Below are 23,707 nucleotides of genomic sequence, written 5' to 3' on the forward strand. Positions count from 1 at the left end.
TGATTTCATATGTTTTTATATACATTTAATTTTGATTTAATTATTTTCTTCCTTTTTCATTACATTGTGAATTGGTAAATTGCTTTACAAAGTAATTATAATCCTATATAGTCTTATATTCACTCTATTATTATATTATACTGGTATCTATTTAGCTTTCAAGGTACTTGTTTTCTTCCAGTTCACCAAGTGCAGGTTGTGTACAATCAGCCTATGTGATCTCTTGGGCTTGAGTGTGGCTTCCCACAGTTGTGTGTGAACCAACATCATTTTAAACCCAGTTGCAAAGTGGCTGAAAACTGCACAGCACTGTCTAGTGGGGTGTTGCGTCTCAGTGGGATCAGAAACACTACTAGCCATTTCACAACACAGGAGTAATTTGATTCAGCAGTAAAGACCCTCAAATGTTGGGTATAAACTCTCAATTTCTGTAGTGTTTTGTATTGATTCACTCTATTGTGTGCAGTCTTTTCAGCAGAGTATAAGTAAGTGCCGGTGAAAAGCTGTATCCAAAGGTATGGCATGCATTGTGAGAAGAAAGCCATTAAGCAACAGGTTGGAACTGAGGTGTAACAGTTTCCTGCAAAAATGAGACATTTTGTCAGATAGAAAGAGCCGACGTGAAAAACAAAAGGGGTGGCAGAAAGTGGGAGATCTGAAAATGGGCCCTGTAGGGAGCAAAAGATGGGTGGTATGGCAGGATAAGGGAGACAGCGAAAGAGGAGGTGTGGAGCTGTAATGGGGCAGGAGCCAGATGCTCCAGTTTCCTTGACAGAAATGGAGGTCAAGTGCAGCCTAATGTGAAGGCAACACAGGGAGAGAGGCACAGACATAAAGAGAAAGACAGAGCGGAGGGAGCTACCATAATGACTTTAACTAGTAGTAAGGGACAAAGGCTATTGAGTACAGAATGTAGAGAGCCCAATCCTTCTAACTACAGCAAATAAGAGAAGGATAAGATACCACAGAGTAGCGCACAGTGTGGTGTCTCCTTCCAAGACGGATGGAGGGGGATAAAGGGCTTTATGAGGACCTTAAGAATATTAATAAGTGTAAGTGATAGGGAGGGATAAAAAAAAAAAAACATATGTTAACCTCATAAGGAGGACAGATGGTAATGTGGTGGCTGAGCTTATGAAGAGCACTAATGGACAGAGAAAGTGCACAGGGAGAACACATGATGATCTCAAATAGCACATTTGGGAGTGTGGGCCTCACCTATTTCAAGAGAAAGGGAAGCACATATTAGAAATATCGCCTAACTACTAGGCTAGGGACTTCAGATGAAAAATAATCTTTGTGTGCGAGGGTTTCAACTCTCACCGGATACTCTCTGGGTGAGGTAGTGAATATCTCTGAGTAGAATATGCAGGGAAGTAATGTGGAAAAATATACATCACGCCACGTGCACAATGCGTTTCTTTCCGTCTTCTGTAGATATTAAAAAGAAAAGATTTAGATTTTTGTTTAGAGAATGGAAATAATAGATATTTACTGGGGGGGATTGAGGATTGAACTCATGCAGCCAGTGTAACTGCCAAATAGACCTAGGCACACAGCACCCTCAACAAACAACAGACTTCAAAGTCAATAAATCCTACATGATCGTGAGCCAAGTTTCAACAAGCACGCAAGCTGTGACATTGTAAACATGTTAACATACACAAAAAAAACACACAAATTGAAAAATGCTCTGAATCTGGCAAGTGTGTGTCTAATGAAATTTAAAGCATAACTGCACAACTTTAGTTTTCCTACTGTCCACTCACACAGCAATTGGTTCCTAGGGAAGACACAAAATAATTTCAAATGGGTCACAAACATACAAAATTAACCTTGGAGGAAAATATTAAATATCAATATAAATTTGGAAACTGGATTTGGGGGGTGGTGTTGGGATGGGGGTGTTTACCAAACCCTAAATGAAGGTATTAGTGGATTTGTCATATAATACATAGATATGTCATGCAATTCTTGATGTAATATCCATTATATGTCTTCATAGCTAGTTTGGGTCTTTGACAATATAAATATTATCCCTAATAGTTCTTATTTCTTAACTAAAACAATTTAGATATCCACTCTATATCCATGTTCATAAGAATGCTAAATATTAAATTAAGTGGCAGACCTGTTTCTCTGTGCTCTAAGGAGAGTGCAGCTGACTTTTTTTTAAAAGGAAAAGGTAGGGGGTACATTGTCCATTGGCTACACCGCCTCCCTCGCTCTCTCTTTGATCTAAGCGCCTAAAGAAACAGGACATGGAATTGTGTAATTCTGCCAAGGTGTGTGTGTTTCTGTGTGTCCATGAGTGAGAGAGATGCTGTGTGTTGTGAGACTGCATGTAAGGAGGTACAGTATATTTAAAAAAAAAAAAAAAGAGCCAGCCTCTTCTCTACTCCCCTGAGGTGTGGTTTGTGTCTGTGCGCGTACACATACGTGCGTGATCTGCATACAAATGTCCATCTTGTAACCCAGCCCGTGTGCTTAATGTCCCTTCATGAGTGCCAGACTGCCACTGTCTGTTGACCGGTGTTGAGAGGAGGAAGCAAAGATGCAACATCAGCGCCTTCAGGCTTCTACTACAAAATATTGTTTGCTCAGAAGGCAAGCCTGAGGCAGTTAAATCAAGCATCATCAAAGGCTCTTTATCCCCGTTCATTTACACGGTGCTGAACTTAGGAGCTCACCGCAGCAACAGTGGGTGTTATTGCCTGTGGAAGTGACACTGCAATCTGCTAACATGAGAGCTTGTCGTTTATTTGGGTTTTTAATCCTCGTGTACGCCAAAAACATTGTTTTAAGATGTTTGAATTTCATGATTGCCTGTTTGATAGTGCATCTTTTAGTTTAATGTAAGTGAAATATTTTGATTTAAACAAGTGCGATGCGCTGAATCGAACATTTTCAAGCAATGCTGTCTAATTCAATAACCCAGCTTGAACTGCAATCCTGATGACACTGAACCAAAACAGCAACTGAATCGCCTTTTCAGGTCTCCCTCTTTTCCTCTGCTACTTCAGCGACTGAAGAACACATTTCAGTGTCATTTCTGGCTCCTCATCTCTTTACCCCCAGCTGCGATAGGCTCCCAAGTAAGCCAGCTTTGCTTGCATTTTGATGGGCTCACATAATTGGGAGTTTTCTCAGGGTGCTGCCTTTAAAGGTTTGTCCCCTGTTATTAGTGCTAATGGGAAAATAAGTACTGTTACACTGATATGTTCCAGAGCAGCAATGGCTGTGTAATGTGCTGTCTGTAAATAACACACAACAGATGTGTAACCTTAATAAAGATAAAGCATTTTAATGAGATTCCCAGTCTTTATTTATTCTGCCAGCAAACGGAGTAAGGACACAGTAAGACCCAGTTGAATTTCCTTCAATCTTAAAAAATACTCCAGTGTCTCCACTGTGGAGGGAACAAAATGTTCCCATCTTTCGCCATTTTAAACTTTCAATACATAATTATATGGATTGTTACCAATGTATCCAAGCCTTCATCTTTTCCCTCTTTTACCCCTTCCACTGTTTTTTTTTCTTGACAGGGCAGCTGGTTGCATTGTATCATCTCAATGTCTCGCTTCGCCGCATGTACAAACCTTTCTTGGCAACTACAAGCAGCCCAGCCAGCCAAGAGAGGCTTTTGTCGACTCATTCCCAGTCTGTATTAATATTTACCAGGCAAGGAAACAGAGGCAGATGTCAACCATGAGGCGATTTCTTCGTGTTGCTCGGTGGAGAGCCCACTCGTGTTCTGGATTAAAGCATAATCCAGGCATCAGATTTATGTTCTTAACACATTTTGTGGATCGGGGGAGCCCCCGCCACTTTGGCTGCTGCAAAACTGGAGAATTCCTCAACATGAATGAGGATGAAGATGAATGAACGAGAACAAACATATGCAGTTCCCAGTCAGCTAAGCACGTTTCCTCGTGGTCTTGCCTTATCACTACACATTCACTTCAAATGTTTTGTGGACGTGGCTGCTGAGACACACTCTCCAGGCCAATATTTCAGCACCATTAAACAAATCAAGAATCTAGGACTAAGTGTAACGTAAGTCCACCGTCTACTCCAGCTTTTGCTGAATGTGCACTCAATACACTATTGAACATATAATAATTCAGGATATCAAAACATGACCCATATCTTCTAGATCATCTTCACTGCAGTTAGGCTGCCACACAATGTATTTGCTTTGGAGACTATATGACACCCAGTCAGACAGTACAAATCAATACTCTCATGTATGCATACCCTATAATATTGTACTCAGTCATTTTAATCCAGTACAGGACTAAATGAAGTTGAAAATATCAAGTAAACACAAAATGCATTGAAAGAAGGGCTTGGGTGAGAATTTCAGCACTGGACAGCTCCAAGAGGAACACTAAAGTGGTGTGGTTGGTTTTATGAGGGACAACTCTACATACAATAAGCTCTACAGTAATATATTGTATCTGGACAACAGCAACTAGGAAAACCAGCAAATATCAGACGGATTTCTGCAAAAGTGGACAGCTACTGACCGACCAACTTTAAGCAGCTATTCAGAAGACCGATGACCCAATTTGAGTGGACATGGAAGTCCTCGACTGTGTTTTGAGATGATGTCCTCTGATGCATATTTTCTGAAAAGAGGCACTCCAACAGCCTACTGTTGTGCGTATAGTTGAAGGACTTCTCCTTCATTTTTAGTTTTTGCACATCTGAGTCAAGGGTCTAAGGACAGAGGGCGTCGTTGTCGAGCTGTTTGTAAAAGCCCTCTGAGACAAGGTTCACATTTGACTTTTTGAATTGAACTGACTTTGCCTTTAAGTGGACATTAAGCACTTTGAATTGTTCTTATGTATGAAAAGTGCTATTTAAATAAAACTTAACTTGACTGGACTAATAAACACCTTTAAAACAAACAATATGTTCTGACTTTCATTCTCTGGTGTTGGTTGAGCTCCAAAGATGCTGGATCCTACATTACTCACAATGCATTCCTACTTAAATTTCCATAGGAGCTTTTATTGAGCCTCCCTGCCTCCTATATCTTCACAGCACTCCTTCATGTGAACAGCTTAACAGTGGATGCAGCTTAAAAATATGTAATAGTTTAACTAAATTAAAATAGTCAGTCACTGTCTGAATTTCGAGAAATGTAAGAGAATATAAGCTACAAAATATGATAAAGTTGAAATGTTCACTACACAGCTGTGAGTAACTGCATGGCACTTGAGGTTGTGAGAAGCTTCTGAAAATTATACAATATTTTCACTCACACACACTGTAAAAAATTTAGCAGGGAAGGAGAGGAAAAACACCCAACCCAATTCTACGGGGACTACCCCACAACAAAGAGCTTCTAAAACTTTCTACATGCCTTTCCCCAGGAGGAGGAGGTGGATGCAGCACTTTCTCAGTCAGACACTAATTTGGGTTTACACTGATTAAGCTGTCCACGGCACAGCCTGGAGGCCTCTGTGTATGTGTGATCTGCTATGTGCCTGAGTGTATGTGAGCGGAATCTCTAAACCTGAAGGAGACACTGTCAGCAATGCCGGTGAGTCACAACGAGGTAAGACAAGGCAGAGCTGTGGAGAGCCGGTGACATAGCAGGATTACAGATGGGAGGGGAATCCTCCCCGTTCTGTCAACAATTAACAAAGAGATAACTACAAAACAAAGCCTAGAGATTCTGTCATCAGCCCGGTCCTCAGGTGCACAGAGGGAAAGCAGCTAATTGAACATAGAATTGAAAACACAATTGCGTAATGAGACTTGATGAGGCGGTGTTTTTGACTCCTGTCAGCACTTTAACTTGTTTTCTCATATTAATGAAGGCAAAATATTTCACAAACTGACACAGCAGCATTTAGAGCATGCCTGGGAATGGCCATAATAGCTGCTTTAAAATGTTTGTATCATTTATTCCCCATATGATACCTGAATACATTACAAAAAGCGAATTTAAATAATAGGTTAAAACCTCAAGTAAGCAAATTCCTAATACACTGTTTATTAATACACATACAGGCGTACAGAGTAATACAGTGTAATGTGATAACATATGCTGCCTTTTCGCAGGGTGGCCTCTCACAGTGTCTAATAATCTCCACATCAAATGTTAGCCCTGTGGGTCTTAGGTTATGAACTAAGCTGACATGAACAGCTTTTGACCCTCAACCCCGAACCAGCCAGCCAGACGGATCATGTCCGCAGGGAGACAGTGGCCTGACAGTGATCCCTCTCCCCGGGCTTCGAGCGGCCACAACATACACACCAACACTTTGGTCCTTTAAGTCTAAGCAAGTTTTAGTGCTCTACAATATCTACACACTGCTCTAAAGTGGTATTATGTATGAATCCCAAATAACAGTGTGGCTTTTAAGCTCCCAATGATGTATAGGACACATAGATTTTTATATTAAACACAAACACATTTGTAATTTCTATACTATATAGCCTACAATGTCCAAATAGACATAATTGTCAAAGTATATTATGGACACGGGAATACCTGAAGTCCCAACTACATGTAGCTACTGAATTCTCTCAAATTAATCATTTTGGATTCTGGGAAACACACTTAGCTTCTGGCTAAGAGGTAAATGAAAAGATTGATACCTCTCTCAGTTGTGTTTATTACTGCTCCAGCCAACAGCCTACCAGCACCCAATTTACACACGCTGTAAATCACATGCTATAGATTGTTTGTTTAATCAGTGGAAAAAAAAAAGATGTAAGAACAATAATTCAACATTTTACCGATGGTATGTGGTGGAGTTTATGGACCTAATTAGCAGACTCCAATAAATGATTGACCTCAGCCCAGATATAGTCTGGGACATGACCTTCCTAAAACCTAATGTGCCCTAAAATGTAAATTAGTAAGCCGCTTGTTCTAGACGTTAAGCTTCTCTGTACATTTCCCAAACTGTTCTACATGTTCTCTTGTCAAAGCAGGAAATGCAGCATGTCTCAGTTTGACTTAGGTACTCAAGGTAATACTGATACACAACTTGTGGTGGACATTGATTGTATTAAATGTACAAGAAGGGTTTGAGATATGGTCAAACATATGATGTACCAGTGACATGTGCAAGCAAGCTGCCTCTTGTTTGTGCAGCAGTGCTTCGTATGAATCCCAAGTAAACCTCTGACATTCACAGGTTTACTGAGGTTACATTCGTAGCAACCACTATAACCACCAACGCAGCCACTGTCTTTGCTGGGGCGCCACTTCGCAGCGCTCACTGTGTCTTATTCTGATGACAGATCAATTAAACCACAGTGGGGTAAATAAACTTGAGCCAATACAACTGCAGCTTATCAGTATATCAACCTTCAGGTAGGGCTCAGAATAACTCTTATGAGGCACAAGTGTTTCATTCTGGGGAAGCCTAACTTGAGAAGGGGGTGCATCATCATGCATTAAATTTAACTTGACCATAACAGTGAAGATGTTTTTTTTAAGCAGATGTCACCATTATCTGGCTAATTCAGCAACCCTCTTCCCCTTATGTCCGTGTTGTGTTAATTCATATTTAGATGAATGACGGACAGGAGGACCTCATCTACTTTAGTGCCATCGCTGACTGTCTGGACAACAGTCATACAGCTGGCTTGGTGTAGGTACTGTATCTCACATACACCACACGTGGGCACTTCACCTGTGAATTGGCACCTTTGTTCATTAGCCAGTGGCATTTACCCACAAAGATAGGGCATCTTTAAGCCAACCAAATTTCATGAATCCATGCAATTACTGCAAACGATCACCATAAGAGAAAATGGAATTACACAACATACAAACATTGTATTGTAACACATAAATAATACAAAACTGTAAATGGAAAATAAGTGAATCTCGATTAGATCTTATTTCATCCTTGAAGCGTTTTCTTTCCCCAAAAAGGTCAGTGGGCTCACTCTCAGCATGTGAGTAACTCAGCCTGTAGCACGAATGTTCTCATGGACTAAAAAAAACAATCATGACTTGTAAAAATCCAAATGTCTGGTGAGGAGCCTGCTGTCAAAGACAAGCACCAGAACACAAGCAGTGGACAATTTGTTTGTCTCACGCACAAAAACACAAAACGTCGAGTGAGAACAAGAAGGAGTGAAAAGCATGAAATCATTTGACCCCGTCCAGCAGACCTCACAGTGCACACTGCTTTACATGTTTTCAGCCGCTGGCAGTCCACTCAGAGCAGCCGTCATGCCTTACTTATTATTTATTTTTTTTCCCATTAACTGCCAGCCACTGCGTCTGCCTGCACCAAAACAAGCGCTGCTCAGAACAGGCTAAATGGAGTAGATCAGCTGCACGCACCAGTGTCACATTTTACTACGACGGTAGCAGCTACATGTCCCAGATTACGCACAGAGACGTACGCCTCAATGCGATGCCCCCGACGCATCAACTTGGATGGCCAAAAAAAAAAAAAAAAAAAAAAAAAAGCTGATTTGGGGACCAAAGATGTCGAGCGTCGCAGAGGAATCGATGACATCATGTCTGTGGGGGGAAGATGTAGTTTTGTGAGCCTGAAAACAGAAGCTCGTCTGGCCTCTAGTTGCAGAGTTTGAATATGTGATGCGGGGAGAGAGAGAGAGAGAGAGAGAGAGAGAGCGGGTGAATCGAGGCGACTGTGCACTGTGATGTGAGCGTCAACGGCGCGCCTGACACACACACACACACACACACACACACACACACACACACACACACACACTCAGATAAACACACGCACTCACACCGGGCTACCTGTCCCTCTTTCAACAAACAGCTCTCTTCCCTCCCCACACAAGCGCAATGGCGCACTGTGATGAAATAATCACAGCAATGCAATTTCTTTGCTGCTGTGACAGTTTGGTCTGGACACATGGTTAAAACACTGATGTAGTTCAAATGTCACCACCAAGGAGTGTGTGTCAAATAAAAAAGTGCAAATACAAGCGTGTGTTAAGCCAAATAGTGGGGTCCGTGAGGCGAGCGTAATGGCACGGTGCTGATTTTCACCCCAGTCATGTCCACAACAGCGGGTTATACCAGGTGACACAAGGCTGAATGGAGGGGAGGGGGGAGCTGGAAACAATGGGCTGTGGGGGGTTAACTGGTTCTTTAAAAAGCAAAACTTTAAGTTTGTCTTACCTCCACACTTGTCCCATCTGAAAGATGTGTATGACGGTCTGCCAGATCCAGACAGAGAGGCGGCAGCACCTGTCTCTTTGCAGACTGGCTGTAGCTCTCCGACTACTTAGCCCCTCCACGGAGCCCAGTCCGCCCCCTGTGTAATCCTGCACAAACCACCTGAAGCTCAGGATCTGGACCAGAACCGAGGGCACCAGCACGAAGAACAGGGTCAGGCCCGACCACAGGAAATCCTGCTTGTGGTAATAGTCGATGGCCAGCCACAAATCGGTGCCCACATCCCAGAAGAAGACCAGCAGCGCCAGGATGATCCACAGGCAGTCCAGCCAGAGGCGCTGCTCCTGCGGTGGCCGCGCCGCGTCTCTCCCCTTCCCCTTCCCCTTCCCCCGGAGGTAATGCAGGCAGGCGCTCCTGCAGCCCCAGTAGCACGACGAGGTGTTGCAGCAGTGGCAGATGTGGAATGAACTGCCGTTCCCAGTGTCATCCTCCCCCGTCCCCACCACCTCGTCCAGGTTGTGCAGCTGGGCGAAACCGGTGACGACCCCGCGACCATCGGATTTCGCTGCCATCTTTCCCTCTGATGTTCCCACCTCCTCCGGCTTCCGGGGTTCGTGACGACACTTCCCTGACACCTGTTTTGCACCCCAAATGTTGGAGCCATCTAAAAGAGGGGTATCCGCGCGTCGCCGTCGCTCACTCTGTCCCCAGATAGCGCCCGAGTGGCGCCACGGACGCAGCGCATGTTTCCTCGCTTTCCCTTCGCTGGAGCTCTGTTCTCACCTTGCGACAATGACCTAACCCACAAGTTCAAACTGTTTTAGTCTGTCACTCATGCGCCCAAGTGTGTCACCTGTGTTATTAGTCCATTTCACCGCTGCTCGGTTGTTTCCCCCTCTCTGCAGCTCTCCTCCAGCTGCAAGCTGAGTGCCATCAGCAGACCGTCCCTCCACTGTCCCACGCCGACGTAATTCATCCCCCCCTTACATCTCCCCTCCCAGCTCTCTCTCTCTCTCTCCTCCGTCTTTCACACACCCACACATGCACACACATGCACGCTCCGTCTCTCTCCCTCTCAACGTGGTTGCCATCTAGTGTCTCGTCTGAAGCCCCTCCAAACACGCAGGAGAGGACTGCATGATGTAATGCAACATGCCTCCTCATCACCAGCAGAAGTCTTTCCTGGTGTTCGAACATTTGAGTCAGTCACAGTGACACAGTGTGTGGTCACCCTTTGGAGGAGGAACTGAGAACAGAAACAAAATTATTAATTTTTATTACAATTAATCAAAGCATCATGGAGCAATAAAGGAACATGACAACAAGATGTAGGCAACTTCTAGATGCAACATCCTCAGGACAGTATTCCCTCCTTAAGATGTTATCATTTGATTAGTGACACTTTCCTCACAGGCTCAGCAACACTGTGATTAGACTGTGCCCACAGAGCTTCCATACAGGGTCACATCCAGAGTGTGATTGATTGGATCATGTCTGTCTCACCTGGCCGATGCCTTCACTGCTCTGCTGTACTCTGCCTGTTTGGATGCCAGATTTGATGGGAGCTGTCCAGTGCTGAAGTAGAGCTGAATCCTGACAAACCTTCTTCTCTCTCTCTCTCTCTTTCTCTCTCTCTGAGGACTCAATGACAAACACCCTAAGTCCAAACTTAGTTCTATTCTTTTCTCTAAGCCTGTCAAACAACCCCATGACGTATTGGTTCAGATTAGCCATTACAAATCATCCTCAGTGTCTAAAACGTCCAAACTAAGGACACATACATGTGTGGTCAATTCAAAAAGACCAATCCAAACATGTCATCAGCACATGACATCATGTTATCAGCACTAAGGTCCATTTGCCTGTAAAAAGTCTTGTGACCAATGAGAAATAATCACACTGGAACAAAAGTTTACACATTACATTAGTTCATTTGCATTTTCTCAGTGGGTATCACTAAACCCTAGTTATTATAAACATCTTCTATTACGTTTTTACAGTAAAGCTAATGCAGCTAAAGATATTCCAAGGTTTGATTTCTTCTATTTGATTTCTATTCAAGTTATCACCGAAGCGGTATCGTCTCCAGAATTATGTTCTGTCCCATCATGCGAATACCTCAAGGAAGATTAAAACCTTACAGTATGTGTCGCAGCCTAGCACTTGTTTTATCAAGGATTGTAAGCCGTGAGACAGAAAAAAGGGTCTTTTGTTTTAGAGTAGCATGAAAAGTAACAGTAATGCTGAATGAAAAGAATCAGGTCACAGCCATTCCTCTAGGCTAGATAACTGGGAAAAAAATCTTTAAAAGTGATCGAATGCACACATGAGAGTACTGTTGTGTGCAAGGGACTGGCACATCATAAAGCCTGTTTCATCTGAGTAGCCTTCATTTTCGCTCCTTCTTCCTCAGGGTGGTTAGGCCTACACAGTGCCTTCTGAGCAGCACACTAGACACGCGCTCAGCTCTAATGTTCAGAGGAGACAGTAGACAGTTTAATGCAGAAAAGACCTCACAGCAATAAAAACAATCAAATCGCATGACATCAATTCTAATTATAAATCACCTATGGGTCACAAATCGCTTTGCGGGGCAACTAACAGGCATTAGTCATTTTAAACAAAGGGAAAGCAAATCACAGGCCTGACATGAGTGTGCGCGAGGCAGAGAGGGCGGGTGAGTATTCAAGCAGACTTTAAAAGAACGGAAAGAAGGAGTAGGAAGAAACATCTTTGAGGAAAAGATCGGGATGAAGGATGGTGAGAGGTGGGGACAAAGGCAACATAAATCAGATGATCTGTGTGGGATTTTAATCTATGGACAAGCACCCTATACCCTACCCTACCACATGAGAAAAACATATTAGTAACAAACACATATATGACATTTGGGTGTGAAGTAGCTGTTGTACATGTGACCTTGCCAACCAGTAGCTTCAACTCACAGAAGACCAAGGAAACAATCAAATAATAACTGGTAGTACTGGAAGATTGGCAGCAAATGCAGATATGTTCAAATAACAATGGATGAACTGTTATTCATATTATCAGCATGATAAGTTATAAAAGAACCATTACAAACTTTCTGAGGTAGAAAGGCTACAAGTAGAGATCTGAGTAGAACAAGTTTATAACTGAGTTGTGCAACTAACGTTGGTATTAGCAAGTCACCATTATCTGGAATGACAGACTGCTCTGATTCACTGGACAAGCCCAAAAATAACAACACAGCATCACATAAATAGCAATTCAAACAAATAACAACATCTGAGAACAGAGGGTCAACGGAAGAAAGTGAATCACGCATGAGACATTGTCTCAATCAGAAACTGAATGAAAAGCTTGAGTGAGTAATGGTGTAGGTGTTGGCACAAACTGTCGGCCCCTAAAATCTGCAGAATAACGTTCCAAAATCTTCAGGAGTTTTCAATAAATGTCAAAGTATGATCTATAAAATGTGACGCAAATGAGCACGGAGCTAACTTAACATACTCAAGACAGATTTGGAAACTCAGTGATAACAGTCACAGTTTGACAGTTACTGGTTGTAGTTACTCTCCTCAGCTTATTAGCGTACATCTCTGTGAAAACGCAAGCTTGTGTCTGACACGTTTATTAATATTTTTTTCACCCTTAAATTCCTCCAAGACACCTCGCGCACAGTGTATCTCCAGCTTTACCTCTTTAAACATTCAGCTGCTGCCATAAAAGTTAACATTTTGTTACTGAATCTTTCATAAGAGATACTCACGTAAATAGTCTCCTCCAGCACCAACACATTTGTCTGAGCATCCTGTTAAATAAAACATAGAGGTTAGGTTACTCTGTTGTACCCTGCATGAGGCTGTGAAGTGAATACTTGCTTTGAAAGCCATTTTTTATCACCTCATCTCCTTTTCCAAAAGCCATAGCAAAGCATATTTTCCCCAGAAGAAGGGCAGTTATTTGGTTTGTAAAGCAATGCAAGGTTTCACATTCAATTGGGCTCCAGCGTCTGTACAGCTATTCTCTATGATGTGGGCTGGAAGGGCCCAGAGCAAACCATATATTGTGAAGCCCAGACAGGCTGCAACTGAAGCAAATACTGCACTGATTTGCAATACATCAGACACACATACACACCCTGCCCTGACAAAGATGTATCTGAAACAACAAACAAACAGGCCCACTGTAGCTCCCGCCAAGCCATCTGTTCTTCTTCCTTTTCTCTCTCCAAAATCCTTCACCTCTTTAGAGAGTCTCAAGGTCGATGTGTGTTCCTTCATGTGCTTTAAAGTCTCAGCAGGCAGACCTCATCGCTTTCCCCTGAACTAAGACAAACTCCTCAGGCAGAAGCCCTTCCTACTGCATCGTCTCTCTTTACAATTAACTTCCAGCTGCTATTAGGAAAGTCGGGTCTCTGATAATATTTCAGTCTAGACTCAAGCTTTCTATTATGTCAGCACAATGAATTTGTGAATCAGTGTCTATAAAGCAGTAAATATATAAATAAAACTGAATTGAATTACTTTCCAGGCTGTTCATGTATCTAACATACTGATGTCTTGCTGGACTGCTGTTTATTTTGAATTCAGTTTACCTTTTTGCACTGCCTATTAATATTATACAGAGATCCCTGTCACCAGGTATACAGTAATCCTGGACCATTTACTTCTTTCACAATCTATGATTTATTTAACAGCAAAATAACAACCACACCTTCTTTGAGTATCTCAAAGGCATTTTAAACCAAGGTGATATTGAATTAGAGGTCCATGCAATTCAGTCCTTTAACAACCCAAGTGCCTAAAAGTGTTTCAATGTTACCACCTAGTGTTAGCTTTTGATATGATTACAATACAGGATATCAAATGTTAAAGAGAAAAGTGTATACGTAATAATTACTTAACCATTTTATTATTGATGAAAAGTTTGGATCTCTTCCTCTTTAATTAAAGATTGTTTCATTTTGACTTGACATTTTTATACAAGGATGAAAAGGGTGCACCAACATATTTGAATAAGTTGTTTAATCTAATTTTCACGCCATATGTTTTTTCTAATTGAGTTAGTGTTGCCATTCTAAAGCATTAAACCGCTAAACACTATTTTTTAAACATTTTACTATATTAAAATAAAATAATCTGTGATTGTGGAACAACTTTCCAATTCAGCTGTTTCTGGTCGGCGTGTTTTTGTGAACGTACCAGCCTCATCCAACAACAAAATAAACGGAAAGGTAATCAGGTAATGGAATGATAATTAATATACAATAAGTGCAAAAACGTGCATTTGTCTTTAGTGCATTTAAACTATGTGAGATGTTAACATTTTGAGGTACATTTTAAAATGACGGACAATGTGTACGGCTAACGTTTCTCTTTCTGTCACGATTAGCTTGCTAGCTAACGTTAGCAGCTTCATTTCCTGAGTCGAGCTAAGTAGCTAGCTGTCAGATTGTTTCATCTTATTACCTTAATGTTAACTGTCATCGACTTACACGATACCTTTTTTAAAAGCTGCACAGCAGGGCTTGAATTGGTCTTAACAATAGTAACGTTTGCTAATCGGTGGCGTTGTTCATGTGTGCTAATAAAACTTCTCAGCCTCATCATTTCTTTTCGTATCTGTGTCTGAATTAGCTGCTGTCTTTTCTTCAGGTCAGACCATGGAGTTTGCAGAACTGATAAAGACACCCAGGGTGGATGGGGTTGTTCTACACCGGCCTTTTATGCCCACAGTGGAGGGGACTCTGTGTTTGACTGGTCACCACTTGATTCTCTCCTCCAGACAGGACAACACGGAGGAGCTGTGGCTGCTCCACTCAAACATTGACTCTATAGAAAAAAGGTGGTGTACTACTTATTAACTGTTGTTGTTAAGAGTTTACATCTTCTTCATTAATCGTGATAACACCAATAACACAAATAATTATTACACTTTCAAATTGCACTTTCATTACCCACTTAAAAAGACACTGGGACATTGTACAGTGTATATTTGCATGGTGTGAGTCAGATCAGTAGAACAGGCATTTGATCAAGTCATTCTGAGTGACATGAGGAAAAAGGTGTTTGTGGTTACATTTGCATGCCTCCCATGCAAGATTTACACTTTTTCTGTTGCACTGTAAAATAGAGGATCTGAAATTGGTTAAAGGATCTGAAAATGTTGTGACAGGTTAAGAAAATATTTATTTTGGTTGTGTCTTGGGGGAGAGGGGTGCTGTAAACATCTTAACCACAAAGCAAATTGACTTAACAAATCAATCAGTGAATATACAAACAAATTGAAGCTAAAATATAACTTATGCTCCATAACACACCTTCAGACAAGGTGCAGGAAATGCCTCTGAGAGGCTTTCACAGCACATACTCACAGAGCAACACCGTCAGGCAAACTGAGATATTCCTTACTAAAGGTTTCAACATGCCTTTTCAATCAGACAACTTGTGTTTCAGATTTGTGGGGTCTCTAGGAAGTATCATTGTGAAATGCAAAGACCTGAGGGTGATCCAGCTGGACATCCCTGGCATGGAGGAGTGTCTCAACATCGCCAGCTCCATTGAGGTGAAAATAATTTTTGTGACATATGCTACTGTCTGTCAAATGAGTGTCTTAGCTAGAGGAGGAAGAGGCATCTCTCTTTCCTTCGTTGCCCCCCTGCATAATTAATTGACTTAGGACAGAGGGTGTCATAAGTTTTAGAGACACTATTAAGTCAAATAATGTGAACTTATACTGTATATAGGGATTCAAACTGTATACAATCATTTAATATCTATTCTCCTCTTTAGGCTTTGTCCACACTTGATTTAGTCTCCCTGATGTATCCTTTCTTCTACCGGCCCATGTTTGAGGTTATAGAAGATGGGTGGAATTCTTTTCTTCCAGAAAATGCATTTAAAGATTTGGAGTCGATGGTATGGACATGAATAGTGACAACATTTTCACACTTGTCATTCTTTCAGTCCTTTGTTGTACATGCTTAAAACTTGTATTTAACCATCTACATGTTTTTTATCAGACTGATGAGTGGAGGCTGAGTGAGGTCAACAAGGACTTCAGTGTGTGTCCATCATATCCTCCTCTGGTTGCTGTCCCCAAAGATACTGACGATGACTCGCTGAGGAAAATAGCTAACTTCCGTCATAGTGGTCGTTTTCCTGTACTGAGCTACTACCACAGGAAGAACGGCATGGTTAGTAGTCATCATTCATTCAACAATTTCTGTTGAAAAATATCTCATGTGCATTTTAATTGTGCGGCTGCTGCAGCTACTGTCTTCACCTTAAATCACTTCCAATTCTAGGTGATCATGCGAGCAGGACAGCCTCTTACTGGCACCAACGGGCGACGGTGTAAAGAAGATGAGAAGCTGATCAATGCCACGTTGCGGTTGGGCAAACGTGGCTACATCATTGATACACGCACTATCAATGTTGCCCAGCAGGCCAAAGCTCGAGGTGGAGGATTTGAGTCTGAAGCTAACTACCCCCAGTGGAGGAGGATTCACAAGTCCATTGAAAGGTGGGTGGTCACTAGGTCCATTAAACAGTAAAGCAAACCTTGGTCCTGCATCCTTTAAGGCATTGTGCTTCCTTTTTTGTTTTTTTCCTGGATATTGCTAAGACTAAGATAAAATTGGGTAGTGAAAATTGGACAATTGGAAATGTCTAAAAGATAGCTTGATATTTCAACATTATTCCTGTCTGAAATTAATATTAATATTTATTACGTATATAGAAGTGTTGTTTAATATTGCTTCACATCTACCATTTCCAGGTATAGTGTCCTTCAGGAGAGCCTTATTAAGCTGGTGGAAGCATGTAACGACCAGTCCCACAGCATGGACCGCTGGCTAAGCAAGCTAGAGGCCTCGAGCTGGCAGAGTCATGTCAAGGAGATCCTTACCACTGCTTGTCTGGCTGCCCAGTGCATCGACAGGTTAGGGAATTTAGTTTGATTTGCTTTATATACCAACCCTGGACAAGTAAATATAAACAGTACTTTAACACTGTGTTCATTTGCGCTGTACATATTGAATTAAGAAAATCAGTGTTCAGCAATGTTACTTAGATTAGCAGGTGATACACAGTACACACTTTAAGCACGTATGTTTGTCTCAGGGAGGGAGCTTCAGTTCTCGTTCATGGTACAGAAGGGACAGACTCCACCCTGCAGGTGACCTCCTTGGCTCAGATCATTCTTGATCCGGCCTGCAGGACCATCAGAGGCTTCCAAGGCCTAGTAGAGCGAGAGTGGCTCCAGGTGAGTTCCCTTGAGCTTTAATGCACTGTAATATTTTCTTGTTCCAAATATTGATAACAGTCGTTACTTAGCATTACTAAGTAGATGAAAGGACGTGCAATTTTAGAAGCACTTAAGGTAACCCTTACCACCTCTTTGACCAAATATTCAGGCAGGTCATCCATTTCAGCAGCGCTGTGCCCAGTCTGCTTACTCTAACAGCAAACCTCGCCAAGAGGCTCCTGTCTTCTTGCTCTTCTTGGACTGTGTGTGGCAGATTCTTCGCCAGTTTCCCTGCTCCTTTGAATTCAATGAGAGCTTCCTGGTGCTGCTTTTCGAACACGCCTATGCTTCTCAGTTTGGTACTTTCCTGGGCAACAATGCAGCCGAGAGGTTAGTCTACCAATTTTATGAGCTCTACCATCATCTCAGCCTTATGTTATGTGATCTAGCTTCACTAAAAAGTGAAAGGAAAACATTTAGATTTTCCTTTTTCATCCACTAATCAGTCTTGGTACAGATTACAAGGCGACCACTGTACTTATTGATTAACTGTCTTAACTGTTTCATAGAGCCAAACTGTCACTGCCTGAGAAGACAGTGTCCCTTTGGTCATGGGTGAATCGGCCACAGGAGCTGGAGCGTCTGACCAACCCACTTTATGAATCCAACAGTCTTGTGATCTGGCCCTCTGTGGCCCCCCAGAGTCTGCTGCTATGGGAAGGTAAGAACCAAAATAAAAAGATGTACAGTGTCTGAGATCTCTCTGATGGGACTAAACGCCCTGCAATTGTGGGTTTTATTACACTAATTTCATTTTATAGAACACTGTCTCATATAATATAATGGACAGGTGAACTGATCTACTATTGAAAAGTTCTACACGTGTTTTAGACAGAAGGTAGCATAAACAAGTAAGAGGACTTAACTTGATTCAATAATAGGTTTGGATAGAACATCATGTTCACTGTATGTGTTCTAGACCACACCGGAAGTAATTTAAACTACTGACAATGAGGCTGATATTTTTGTTTGACCCTGAAACCCCACTTCTGTGCATCAACCACTGAAACCATATGCTGTGTGCATTTACACTGTGACTTGTTAGATCTGATGACATTGTAGGTTTGAACTTGAAAAATTAGGTAATGTCTGAAGCTGTGGGTGGGAAAACTGTTGTAAAAGCCACAGGTGTGGTACTGTATATAGTTTATTGTCACATTTTTACTTTATCTTACTTTCTTAAATCTCACAGGAAGGGGGCACCAGTCATTTCTCCATGCACCTAGGTAAACTGTGGTGCATGGTGCCACTAGGACTCTAAATACTGCACCATGTGTATTTGGTCCCTATTAATATTTGGCCATATTTTCAAAGCTGCATCATGCACGCATTTACATATATATGAATGTGTATACAGGTGTATTGTGTGTTGTATAGTAATTCCGATCTTTGTTGACCTTTTCTGACATATATTAGACTATTTATCAAGCAGATAATCAGCAACTGACAATAAAAATACTTTAGTGTCTGTTCACGTGTGAAAACTTTAACGTAACTCATGCACGTGACTTTCAGCGCCTTTGTCAACATTGCTCAGATAGTTTTCCAGACACACCAGTGTGCGTTTGGCCTACGTGTTTGTCTTATTATAGATCGCACAGAAGGTTTCCTCACTGACATCTGAGCTCATCTGACGCTGCCTCATGATCTGTAACATTATGAGGCTGAGGTTTTATCCTGCAGCAGAGATTTCAGTTTGCAAATTATGGCCATTATAAATCAAGGATAGCCTTGAATTAATTAGATGCCATCCCTAAGTATGCCGTGCTGGACATAACATTTTATAAGTTATAGATATGGGATATGGAATGACCTAATTAAACATCAGGGATGTGGGACTATGGATTCAGTCACGGTAACTCCAGAAACACCCATCTATGCTTAAACGTGCGGACTCTTGCATCAGCTGAAAGCAAAGGCATTCCATAAAGAGGAAAGGGGGGAGGGGTGTCTAGACAGATGATGGGGTCATTAGGTTCAAATGTTTGTGAAGGCGTGAGCTTCCTGCCTAAAGCCACAAAGCCACACCCACATTCTGTATGAAGCAGAATATACAATATGAGAGCTGACTGAAACGTGAAATTCAACAGACTTCCTGCTTACGCTGCTCTTTCACAGACATTCACTCCAGGACCTACATAAAGAGCCCATAGAAGCTGACATCTGTGACTCTTGATGTTGGCACCAATAGGAACTGAAGGCGTGAACCAATTATTTATAGAACTCCATCCACATACTCTTCAAATATATGAGGGCGCCCTTGCTTTGCTTCGACTAGAGAGACTTCAACACAAATTTAAATGAACTTTAGTGCAATAAAACTATTTTGTAGCCTAACATGAAATCAAATAAACAAGCACATCAAGCCCATCAGAAGCACCTCATCAGGATCTAATCTGTGCTGGTTCTAGTTACCCTAAAACTCCTAATAAATCTCATGACTAAAAATTGACATCGGGAATGCATGAAACTAGTGACACTTTAGCCACATGGGTGCCCAGTTAAATATTACCATCTACAGACGTTTTACTGTTACGTCACTGAGTTTTGTGGTCACACCTCTTCACTGTGTTGTACATTCTGATCTTACAGCTTGTCCCTGTGGTCACACTTGTGTTTCCAGTATGTCAGTCCCTTTGTTCCTTTGCCAAAGTCTCCCAGTCACCACCATCAAGCTGGTGTTCTTGGTGATCTTTTCGCAGTCAGTTTGCACAATCAGTGCTCTGTTTGGTAATAATATTTTATGTCTTCTCACATTCAAATCAACCACAAGAACCCTTACATGTTTATCATCCAAAGAATCACTGCTATAATGTAACACAGTCTATTCACTTGCTATTCTGTCACGTTTAGTTGTTTTGGCTTTTACCCAAAGCGACTCAAAAGTGAGCGGCATAGCCATATGAGTATAAGTTAGGCTTCAGTGTCTTGCACAAGGACACTTAAGACTGGAGGAGCTGAGAACTGAACCACCAACCATGTGATTGGTGAACCTCCTGAGTGTAAACGCTTGGTTTCTTTACCTCATAGTTTGCTTTGAACTGTATTGATTGCTCATAGCGCTCTGGTACTCTTTATTCCAGGAGTGTTCCTTCGCTGGAACCGGTCCTCTAAGTGTTTGGATGAGGCCTATGACGAAATGGTACACATCATTGAATACAACAAAGAGCTTCAGAACAAGGTAAACAGCCTGCGCAGGCAGTTGGCCCAGCTGGAAACTGAAGATCCTCTGCTGCAGTCACCATAGTGGGAGAGGCAGGGAGCTGCTGAAAGTAAACAAGATGAGAAGAAAATGTGAACAAATCAGCCAGTGTGTGTTTATCTGCCCTTAAGTAATGTGGTCACCCTGAGAAATGAGGTATACAGCTAATTGGTGAATGTGTTAAATATTATGTAGTAACCTTGTTAGCAGAGAGGTAATCAGATTTCTCCCATATTCTGTTTTGGAGGCATGGCGCATAAATTTCAAGATGCTCATTCCTGATTTTTTTTTTTTTTTTTTGCCAAATCTGAGTAAGAGCAGATTGATAAAAAAAAAAAAAAGAAGACAAGACTGAGCTCATTTTCTGAGATAGAACAAAAAAAAGTGATGTTCAGCAGTGGAAACCAACTCATCATACCTTGCCTTAGTTTCAGTTTTTGTCAGCGTTATTTTAAATAAGAGAAGATGCCACTTCATGTAAAGATCTCTCCTTTCATGCAGCCGTTCCACCCTGCTAAATTACCTGTTTGCTGTCTTTTGTGTTGCACATGAGCTCTTGAAAAAGCCAATTAGAAACCTGGCTACGCATATACATAGAAGAGGAATCTGTGTTGTCATGGAGTTCTCCTGAATAAACTACCTGGGGAATCAGGTTTCTCTAATCCCCTACCTACGGCTACAGTTACCAGGTTTCTTGTTTACATGACAGAGATTTTACACAAGAAAGCCAGCTGTAACCAGCTTACTTATGTGCATGTAAACACACTCTGTGTCCTCCGGCATTTGAGAACACATAATCTAAATTTTACTTTTTAAAATCCTGTTGTTCATCTCACACTTCTCTAATATCATTTAAAATGCAGAGGATGTACAGGGGGGGAAGCAAATTTCTTTAAATGACGCCTTAGCTGTTCTGGTGATTTTGCATTTGCTTCGTTCGCTAAGCTCTCTCAGCTTAGCTTGTGTGTAGATGATCACTTACGACAGGTACACAGTTTAAGCAAACATCCTGCTGAATATATGTGCCACTGAAGCACTGCACAGTAACTATGGCAACATATAAGCTGCTGTAAGGCAACATGTGACTTTACTGCACATTGAGATGATATAATAAGCGTAGGTAGGGTCAGCACCTACTGTACTGTACACTGAGAGAGGGGAGAGGGGGATTCCGACCAAAATATCCTTTCTGTTTTTATTAGTTTGGCATTACTTGACATTCCAATGAGGAATATGAGTTTACAGACTTCACATCTGTGAATTATACCAAACATTTGTTTAACCTCATAAAACAGCAATGGTCAATGTTTGCTTACCGTTCGTCATTATGAATCGTGCTGAACTGTCAAAATCTGTTGGAGAATATGATGTAGAGAAAGTGTAATGATGGTACTGAGGGTCTTCTTGTAATGGGTAAGGCAAGAAGACCCTGATTATCAGCGAGACTTGACACAGTTGATCACATGGAGGTTTGTCTGTCTAACGTGAGACGCTTCTTTAAAGACCAGTTTATTTTTTGGTAATGAAAGCTATATAATGTTGCTTTCAAGTACATTGATAATCAGAATGCATATCTGTTGTTTTGTAGTTCACTTTCAGAACTAATGCACTTTGTTTAAATGCCATTTCAATTACTCTGTGTGTATATGTCTATATACAGAGAGAGAGAGAGAGATAAAGGTGAAGCCTTAAAACTGTTACACAGTATCAGACCTATTCTTCTTATTAATAACTGGCATTCATTTTTGTTTGTACCCATTAGCAGCTGTAAAGCCATAGTAGACAGTACAGATAAACTGTTAAACTATTAGGCACAGAAGAAAAAGACTGCGTGTCATAGGAAAGTTCACTTCAGTGTCAACTTCTCCACCCAAAGTAATAATTTTCTCACCAACCCTGGGCTCATCCTGAAGAAAACCGCTGTCTGACAAGCGGCATAAACCCATTGTCTCTAAAGTTTTTTTGTTTTTTTTTTTGCATTGTGAAAATAAACTAAGAAAACATGTTCAAACTACTAAATTGTCTTGGTAATAGGTGAAAGTACATATATAGCTAGTTAAATCTTTTTTCTTTTTTATTAAATGTGGCAGTGTTGAGGTAAAATTAAAACCAGTGTTCGGCATTGGGCATTTTTCTTTGTTTTGCAAGTAAAAATATACATTTTCTCTTAATGCATTTCATCTATTTTGCTTCAAGAATGATGTAGTAATCACACTAACTGATTCCAGCCACTAAAGTTAAAATGCTTTGTAAAGTGAAAGTTTACATCTGTACTTTATGTCTGCACTATAATACACTGTTTCCTTCAGCCAAAAAGACACCTTCCCTTGATGCTTTGCATGTGCATGAGTTTAACCAAGGTAATGGTGTGATTTATGATTCTACAAATTCCCTATACTTGCTTTATAAATAAAGGTAACCTCAAATAATCTTTGCTTTGTCAACAAAACTCTAAAAGTATTTGTGTTTTTTGTTGTTGTACTGATCAATGTTGTGCAATCGCTTACTAAAAATCAGAGTTGATTAAGTTTTTTTGTTTGTTTGTTTTATCAATGCTGACGTCTGTAAAATTATATTTTTGTTCAAAAGATAATTCTTTTTTAAGTTTTCAAGCCATTAAAAGTTATACCACAAAAGATGCTTCATTGGCTCCTTCTACAAGCTTTGTGCATTTTATTTTATACTTAATTTAATACATAATTACATTAACTTATGTGTTATTATTTCAAAGCTGCACTAATTTGCTATTAAACTGTGATGTCAAATTTACCAATCATATTGATCGTTAATTAAAAGAAAACATTAATTAAAAAAGAAACTGATGTACTATTTGCTTTAAATACGTTACTGTCACTGCCCAGTGACAAAGGAGCAGTTTTGCCACTCTAATAATAAGTAACACTGAATTTAATTATCCCACAGCTTGTCCAGTGCCAAGTAAACATTACCCACCCACCTCCAAAAACACGTTACCGTCACTGTGATGAAACGATCACCAGATGAGCTGACTGAGAAATAAATAGCCAAGGATCAGCTGCTTCGTGGGGGCATGTGATGGCGGACAGTGTTTACAG

At 41.1% G+C, this 23,707-nt stretch overlaps 2 protein-coding genes across 5 annotated transcripts in view; one reads left to right on the forward strand and one right to left on the reverse strand.

The window, feature by feature from the left end:
• The window catches only part of xkr6b (XK, Kell blood group complex subunit-related family, member 6b), a 37,182-nt gene extending 27,471 nt beyond the window's left edge, over positions 1-9,711 (reverse strand). The window contains exon 1 of the mRNA XM_026341662.1: positions 9,143-9,711. Coding sequence (XP_026197447.1) covers positions 9,143-9,711 — 569 coding nt within the window. The remainder of the gene's footprint in view (positions 1-9,142) is intronic.
• Positions 9,712-14,309: 4,598 nt separating this feature from the next.
• Positions 14,310-22,935, forward strand: mtmr9 (myotubularin related protein 9). 4 transcript variants are annotated; one of them, XM_026341750.1, is made up of 11 exons: positions 14,310-14,365; positions 14,779-14,968; positions 15,580-15,688; positions 15,916-16,041; positions 16,146-16,319; positions 16,431-16,648; positions 16,904-17,065; positions 17,248-17,389; positions 17,541-17,761; positions 17,941-18,092; positions 20,515-22,935. In XM_026341750.1, the coding sequence occupies exons 2-11, from the start codon at positions 14,787-14,789 to the stop codon at positions 20,676-20,678; spliced, it is 1,650 nt and encodes a 549-aa protein (XP_026197535.1). In that variant the 5' UTR covers positions 14,310-14,365; positions 14,779-14,786; the 3' UTR covers positions 20,679-22,935. The 4 variants fall into 4 exon arrangements, with proteins under 4 accessions (XP_026197535.1, XP_026197536.1, XP_026197537.1 ...); XM_026341751.1 differs by having other exon boundaries at positions 14,314-14,365; positions 14,784-14,968; XM_026341752.1 differs by having other exon boundaries at positions 14,320-14,357.
• The last annotated feature ends 772 nt before the right edge of the window (positions 22,936-23,707 follow it).

This window comes from Anabas testudineus, chromosome 24 (genome assembly GCF_900324465.2).
Source record: "Anabas testudineus chromosome 24, fAnaTes1.2, whole genome shotgun sequence".
Classification (NCBI taxonomy): Eukaryota; Metazoa; Chordata; class Actinopteri; order Anabantiformes; family Anabantidae; genus Anabas; species Anabas testudineus.

What these genes read in the sequence shown, in the direction of transcription:
- mtmr9 (XM_026341750.1), top strand. Translation starts at nt 14,787, where the DNA reads ATGGAGTTTGCAGAACTGATAAAGACACCCAGGGTGGATGGGGTTGTT. An exon ending in TAGAGCGAGAGTGGCTCCAG is followed by an intron (nt 17,390 to 17,540) that starts GTGAGTTCCCTT and finishes CCAAATATTCAG; the next exon opens with GCAGGTCATCCATTTCAGCA. An exon ending in GAGTCTGCTGCTATGGGAAG is followed by an intron (nt 18,093 to 20,514) that starts GTAAGAACCAAA and finishes TCTTTATTCCAG; the next exon opens with GAGTGTTCCTTCGCTGGAAC.